Source organism: Nicotiana tomentosiformis, chromosome 7 (genome assembly GCF_000390325.3).
Source record: "Nicotiana tomentosiformis chromosome 7, ASM39032v3, whole genome shotgun sequence".
NCBI lineage: Eukaryota > Viridiplantae > Streptophyta > Magnoliopsida > Solanales > Solanaceae > Nicotiana > Nicotiana tomentosiformis.
Genome location: NC_090818.1, coordinates 105,507,263 through 105,515,511, shown reverse-complemented (window position 1 = coordinate 105,515,511; position 8,249 = coordinate 105,507,263). Strand labels below are relative to the sequence as shown.

General features: G+C 39.2%; 1 protein-coding gene across 1 annotated transcript; it reads right to left on the bottom strand.

The window, feature by feature from the left end:
* Positions 1–7,697: 7,697 nt before the first annotated feature.
* LOC138896140 (uncharacterized) lies at positions 7,698–8,249 on the bottom strand. The gene has a single exon (XM_070180923.1). It carries the CDS (start codon positions 8,247–8,249, stop codon positions 7,698–7,700), a length of 552 nt encoding a protein of 183 aa, XP_070037024.1.

The window sequence follows — 8,249 nt, the reverse complement described above, 5'->3', positions numbered from 1 at the left end:
GACTGGACAGAAAATAAAATCGTGGGTTTTGGTTTCTTTTTTCATTTTCGGATTTTGCAGCTCGGATTGGGTGACTTTGGAGAGAAATTTTCCACACAACTTGGGGTAAGTGCTCTTGACTCCCTTGTTATTATATTCCATGAATTAATCTTCGTTTTTGGCATTAGATTATTGATTTTTCAAGAGAAATCGGAGGAATTTCTACAATTTCATAAAATGAATTTTCGAGATTTGAACACTGATTCGGAGTCGGATTTGAGTGAAATTAGTATGGTTGAACTTGTAATTGGATGGGTTGTCGGATTTTGTAAGTTTCATCGGATTCCAAGTAGTGGGCCCCACTGACAATTTTTGGAGTGTAATTTCGGATTTTTATGGAAAAATTATATTTTCATATGGAATTAATTCCAATAAATTTTATTGACTGAAACGAATTATTTGTGACTAGATTCAAGGCATTCAGAGGCCGATTTACGAGGCAAAGGCATAGTAGAGTAAAGAATTTAACGTTTTGAGGTAAGTAACTGTTTTAAATATGGTCCTGAGGGTATGAAACCCCGGAAATTTGTGTCATGTGATTATTTTGGAGGTGACGAACATGCTAGGTGATGGGCGTGTGGGCATGCACCGAGGAGATTGTGACTTGGTCTGTCCCGTGGAAACTGTATAGTTGAATAATATATTGTTAGCTATGTGCTCTCTATGTGTTGAAGAAATTTGATTGTAAATCATGTTAGAAATCATGCTTAGGCTATGTTATAGTACTGTTGGGACCCGCAGAGGTCGCGTACTTATTGAATTATTTACTAATTGTTGTCTTGTACTCAATCATAATTTTTCTTGCGTATTATACCTTCGTCTTTCTGGATATTTGTTGATCCACTATGTTATCTTTGTTTGGGTTGATCTTTGTGATTTCTGAGAGCCGAGAGACTAGAGAGGTTAAGGACTGAGTAAGGCCGAGGGCCTGTCAGTGAGTTAAGGATATTATGGCACGTGAGTTGTCCGTGCAGGATATTATAGCACGTGAGTTGTCCATGCAGCACGTGAGTTGTCCGTGTAGATTATGGCGCTTGGGCTGTAGGAGCCCCTCCGGAGTCTGTACAGCCCCCAGTGAGCGTGGGTACCCATTGAGTGTGAGTGCTGAGGGTTGAGAGTCAAGTGGTTGAGTTGTTGTTACGAGTGGAGTGATTATTGCCCTGAGAGGCTGTACTTGCTTTTCATTTATTATTGCACTTAGTTGCTATTTGTCATTGTTGTGAAATTCTTTGAAAGATTTTATATCCGGATTACATGCACTTGAACTGCATAAATTGATTTGACTTAAACTGCTGGATTTGAAAGCATGTCTATTCTCTGTTGGAATTACTGGAAATAAACTATAACTGTGTAGCTCGTCACTATCTTCAATTCCTTATTTATTATTGTTACTTGCTGAGTTGGTTGTACTCATACTATACCCTACACTTCGTGTGCAGATCCAGGTGCTTCTAGACATAGTGAGTGTTGATTTTCTCGCACAGTTGATTTTTCGGAGATTCAGAGGTAGCTGCCGTATTTCGCTGACCTTGTCTCTCCTTCCCTATCTCTTTGTTTACTGTATTTGGTCTTAGACTATTATAGACCATTTTCTTTTGACTTGTATCCATATTAGATGCTCATGTAGTCAGTGACATCAGGTTTTGGGGAGTGTTCGTATCTGTATTTGTGGAATTTTGTATTGTATTTAAATATTATATTTTCAAACTTAAGAGAAATTGTGATTTATTGAGATTATCGGCTTGCCTAGTATCGAGATAGGCGCCATCACGACAGGTTGGGATTTTGGGTCGTGACAATAAGACTGTCATAGTAATGACTCAGAAGCTGCTCTTAGAGCTAACAAACACTTATATAGAGAAGGAGATCATTTAGACACATAAACTTACACATACTTTAGCTAAATGGAGAAGGGTTAAACCATGAGCTTTCAGGTCTGTTCTAGTTAGAATTATTGAACAACAACCTCGATTATATAACAACAGAATGCAGAAAATAGTATGGTAGAGATAGAGATCACAACAGAATCATTAAAAGAAAATTTGAAGCCTAGGCAAACATGAGAAGTCATTGAGGCATATTATGGAAACTTAATCATGTAGACTATTTGCAATCAGAATGAAAGTCATTAAGGTCACATGACCATAAGTTAACAACATATTATCATGAATTAGAAATAACATCTACACACTAATGACAAACATCATAAACGAATACAATTAACAAAAGACAATAACATGTTCATGATATTCGAGTAAGACAATCAAAAGAGAAAGGTTGGAGGTGTATTGACCTTCTCTAGGGAAGCAGACCAAACATAGATTATTTCTAATTGCCTAGGACCCAAAGTTTCATGCTTGAGCTGTGAAAGCTTCAGAAACGAAAAGAGAAACCAAAAATCAGTAAAGAGCCTAACTTTTTTGAATCTTAGTATTTCTTTTCGTGTTCGTGTTAGGTCTGGTCTTTTAGGTGGGAGCATTGAAGGCTCCTTTTATAGTGGCATTCAATGCCTCTAGGGTTCAACAAAATTCAAATTTGATAATGGAAAATGATGATAAGCTGATAATGTGAGCAAACTAAGTGAAATCAGAGAAGAGTAGAGGGGAAAACAATGAGGATTTTTACCTGAGGAGAGAGAGATCGATTGTTGAAGGCAAAAGACCATCGGTCATGAATTAAAACCTAGAGGCACTGCGTTTGAATTCTAGGTAAAGAATCCTCATAATGAATCCTCTACAAAACTCCATGCATGCTCCGATTTGACGGAGCGAGAGAGGATTTAAGCGATTTGAAGTTACATCTTCAAGCTAGGGTTTTAGATTTGAGGGGATTTGAATTTAATCAGTGAAAAAGGAATTTTAATCACGTGCCTCACAGCCTAGGGACAAAGCGAATAATTCTGCGAGTTTTGATTTGAAAGAACGAAGATGAAATAATGTTTTGGTTCTAAGGTTCAGATTTTGGTATTTTTGATTTGATCAATGAATAGGGAAATATCAGTGAGATTCACGAATAGGGAAGCCGGAGAGATGATTTTCTAAGAAATCTTATGACCTTGCACGAATATGTGCAAGGTCTGTTGATTGATATTCATGGGAGGTTGAGAGAAAAGTGAACGAAAGAGGAAAGAGGCGCGGCCGTTCAATGTGGAAATGATTAGGGTTAGGAGAATAGTTGGGGTCATCTCTTTAGGTTAAACTTAGGGGAAGGGATCTGGGATGTTGATCTTTTGGATCAACGATCCTGATAATCTGGGATTTAAGCATTTTTATGGATGAAATTTGAGGGCGTTAGATGCCTTGGTTTTAATGGCCAAGATTAAGCTTGCCGGGGATATTAAAATTAAAAAGAAAATGGAGACGAATTCAGAGTTGTTGATCTATGGGATGGAAGGCTCGGATCAGTTGTGTTTGTTATGTGAGTGATTGAGATAGGTGACATGGCGCACATCTATTGGTTTAAAGGGAATGGCAAGGATTGCCAGAGTGGAAAGATAGGGGTGGACTTGGACTGGGTGTTTTCGGATTGGTCTTAGGTATTGAGCTAGAGATGATCTAAAAGATAGCCACTTGGTCTTTGATAGAGAAGTGCAATTATAGCCTTTAGCCTCTTTTGATCCCTTTTATAATTAAATTAAATAAGCTTAATAATTTTTAATAAAATATAGTAAAATTATAATTATTATATACATTACAAAATGTTTTAATTAATTATTTATAAATACTTTATTTTTTGAATTATAACATTAATTTCAAATTATTAACATAGTAGTCTAATTAATAAGAAATTAAGGAGTAATTAATTATAAGGCCTATGTGATGTATATAAAAGTTATTTTAATAATCCTAAAATAGTAAGTATATTTATAATTACATAATACTAATAATAAATGATTAATTTCAAAACCAATACTTAATTAATTTGTAGAAATATGTGTTTATTAATAGAAAATACTTTCAAAATATTTATAGTAAATTATTAAGTATAAATAAATTAATTTTAAAAGGGAGGGTCAAAATTGGCCGGCAACATCTGCCCCTCTTTGACCGGAGACGATGAAAGAGTTTTCAGGCAAAGAAATTGAATCAAAGATAATTTTGTCTCGACTTTAGGCATGCATTTCAAGAATGGCACGAAGATTATGAATTGCAGGATTGGGAGTTAAGGAAAATTTTGGGAAGAGTTTTGGAGAGATTGAGGCCGAATTCTGGCTTTGAATTGCTTACATACCTCGGGCTTAACGAGGATCAGGCCTCATGTAGTTCTGGAGAGAAGATTGTTTGAGGAAACGATACTCGTAGGACTTCCCCAGTATCGTATTATGACGATACGATGAGATGGAGGATTGGGCACTCATCATAACTTGAATTTGCGGCTTGATTTGAAGGATTTGAAAATTTTGAGTTTCACTAGTCGTTTTGTGCTTGAACTTGGATCCTTGGCCCGCTAATAAGTTTGTTGTCCCTCATAGCATTGTAGTTTGGTCTGTTGCATAGAAAGAGTTCCACGCTGCGATGTTTGTTCCTACAAAACAGATGAAATACATGCATACCCATATATTGCATTGCAGAATATATTAAGATGCGATATAGATGATGCAGGAATGATGATGCCTGGCTGCCGGCGAGTCGTTATTTGGGATCGGGATAATGTGATACTTGATCTTGACTCTACTTGTTAGTCGGGCTGTGTACCATTCTGTAGTTGTCAGAGCATTTGAAAATTATCTCCGTTTTTTGGGAGAGCTTGATTTGTAGAGTGCATCTCCACTTGTTGGGAGAGCTTTGCACTGAGAAATGTCTCCTCTTGTTGGGAGAGCTTGAGTTGTAGAGTGCATCTCCACTTGTTGGGAGAGTTTTGAGCTGAAATGTAAAATAATCTCCGCTTGGGAGTGATTGACTAAGACTGCAATCATGCCTGAAGCTGCATGAGCAAAATGTCAAAATATTCAAAGTAATAGCAAAGGGAAAGAAAAGCATGCCCAAGAGATACTCTTGACTGCGAAGCTAAGTTGTGGCCATCGATTGGTAGAACGTCGGTGACGAGGTTTGCGACTGTCTATTCTGGCATCCGTTTCGACAGAGTGGCGGTGCGAATTGTTCTGTTGGCGAGATGAACAGTTTGCTATGTACAAGGCTCCGATTAGCGGAGCCGACGTTCGATTTGTACAGGGCACTCCGATCGATTGAGCTAACAGTTTGCTATATACAGGACTTCAATTGGTGAAATTGATGGCTCGTTTGTACAAGGTGCTCCATTTAGTTGAGCAGGCGGTTTGCTATGTACATGTTTTTCCTGTATCAGCGGTCAAACTCCGAGGTACCTACAAAGGATTCAAAGATTAGCCTTAGCTGTACTGGAAAAATTCAAGTAAAGGAGAAAAAGAGATAATCTTAGGCAGGTGGCGGATCCGTCATTTCCCCCAGTATGGTCTTAATGCTTCCTTGCTCCCTATTGAACCTGCACTCAAAGAAAAATTCTTAGTGGGGGCGGGAAAGTTGGTTTATGTCGACCACAATGTTGGTTTGCCCTGGCCTTTGATATGGTTGACCCGTGAAGTTCGGTAGGTAGAACAAATTACTGTATTTTTCAGAAAATATTTTGAAAATACTTTGTTTTTAAGGGAAATGCCGTCGTTCCGAATTGTGACGTGTTACGAAAAGTTTTCCACATGCGAGCGTATTTTCTTGAAAACTTCATCCTGTTGATGTTGATCTTCCGTGATGCTTCTGATAATGCAGCTGCTTGCCATTGCGTCTGCATCCTAATTCGAACTAATGCATTACAAAGGTTTTCCTAAGGTTGTGACCGAACCCTTTTAGGTTGCCTACGTATCTAGAACAGAATTAGGTCTGAACGTAGTTCATGGATTATGATGAAATATGATGAAGATGACCGAGCCTAACTCAGGCAGCCTATGTATCCAAATGGAATTAAGTCAAGACGTAGTTCGATTACAACAAATACAAAATGATGAGATTAAGAATGAAATGGCCGAGTCTTACTCAGACTGCCTACGTATCCAAATGGAATCAGGCTAGAACGTAGTTCAATTACAAAAGACGACTGAATCCGATGAGAATTGCCTACGTATTCTTTTATAAGGAAATCAAGTTGGCTTAGTTCCGGAGCAACATACAAAAGTGATATTTGTTTTTTTCTATTACAAGAGAAAGGGGGAAGAGAAACCTAACCCTACATGGGTTTCCTACGTATCCCTCATAGGAAGTCAGATTGAACGTAGTTCTGTTACAGCAAAACCTAACTCTATTTGTCTTCAAACATAGTATCTCTTAATTGCATCTAAGTTGATGGGATTCGTGTTGATTCTTCCATCCATTTCTGCCAAGATTAGAGCTCTACCCGACAGTGCTCAGTGAACCACGTAAGGGCCTTGCTGGTTTGGTGCGAACTTTTCTTTGGCTTCCACTTGGTGGGGAAAGATTTTCTTCAAGACCAACTACCCCGGTGCGAACTGGTGAGGCTTCACTCTCTTATTAAATGCACTGGCCATCCTGTTCTGATATAGCTGACCATGACATACTGCATCCATTATGTTTTCGTCGATGAGCATGAGTTGCTCCTGTCTGAATCGTATCTACTTTGTGTCATCCAAATTTTCCTCTTGAATGACCCTTAAAGATGGTATTTCGACCTCTGCGGGTAACATAGCTTTAGTGCCATATACCAACATGTACGGTGTTTCCCCAATGGATGTTCTCATGGTGGTTCGATAAACCAGTAAGGCGAAAGATAGTTTCTCGTGCCATTGTCTTTGATTGTCCACTATCTTTCGTAGAATCCTCTTGATACTCTTGTTGGCTGCCTCGACTGCCCCATTCATTTGTGGTCTGTAAGCTATGCAATTACGGTGGATGATTCTGAACTTCTCGCAGATTTATCTTATGAGGTCGATGTTGAGGTTAGCGGCATTGTTAGTGATGATAGACTCCGATATTCTAAATGTGCAGACGATGTTATTCCGGATGAAATCTGCCACTACCTTCTTTGTGATGGCCTTGTAAGTAGATGATTCGACCCATTTAGTGAAATAGTTGATAGCTACCAAGATGAAGCGATGCCCGTTTGATGCGGTGGGATCTATAGGTCCAATCACGTCCATGCCCCAAACGGCGAACAGCCAGGGTGAACCCATTACGTTCAGCTCATTCGGCGGAACCCGGATGAAATCCCCGTGAATTTGGCACTGGTGACACTTCTGTACACAACAGATACTATCGCTTTCCATAGTTATCCAAAAGTATCCAGCTCTCAAGATCTTCTTGCTAATGTGAACCCATTCATATGGGGTTCGCACGTTCCTGCATTTATTTCCTCCAATAACCTGGTTGCCTCGACAGTGTCTACACATCTCAACAAACCTAAATCTGGGGTCCTCCTGTACAGGACTTCCCCGTTGAGGAAAAGTGGTCTACCAACCTCCCGAGGGCTCGTTTTTGACCATTAGAAGCATTCTCTAGGTATTCTCTGGTTGTAAGGAATTTCTTGATGTCATGATACCATGGTTTACCATCTGGTTCTTCATTTACATGGAAATAATAGTCATGTGGATCCCTAATCTCTACCTTGATAGGGTCGATATAGTTCTTTTCTGTATGCTGGATCATAGATGATAAAGTTTCAAGGGCATCAGCAAACTAGTTCTGAATCCTGGGGACGTGCTTGAACACAATCTTTGTGAACTTCTTGCATAGCTCCTTCACGCAGTGCAGGTACGGAAGTATCTTCACATTCTTGGTGGACCATTCCCCTTGGACTTGGTGTATCAATAGATCGGAATCCCCTATGACCAAAAGTTCTTTGATGTTCATGTCGACTGCCATTTTGATCCCAAGGATGCACGCATCATATTCTGCCATATTATTAGTACACGGGAATCTTATCTTTGCCGATGCTGGATAGTGTTGTCCAGATTGCGAAATGAGGACTGCCCCAATTCCGAATCCTTTGAAGTTTGCTACTCCATTAAAAGACATTCTCCATCCAGGGTATGATTCCGCAATATCTTCTCCAACAAATAATACCTCTTCATTGGGAAAATACGTAGTAAGTGGCTCGTAATCCCCATCCACCGGATTCTCTGTGAGGTGGTTGGCTAAAGCTTTCCCTTTGATAGCCTTCTGAGTTATGTACACAATGTCAAATTCGCTGAGGAGAATTTTCCATTTAGCTAGCTTTCTGGCAGGCAT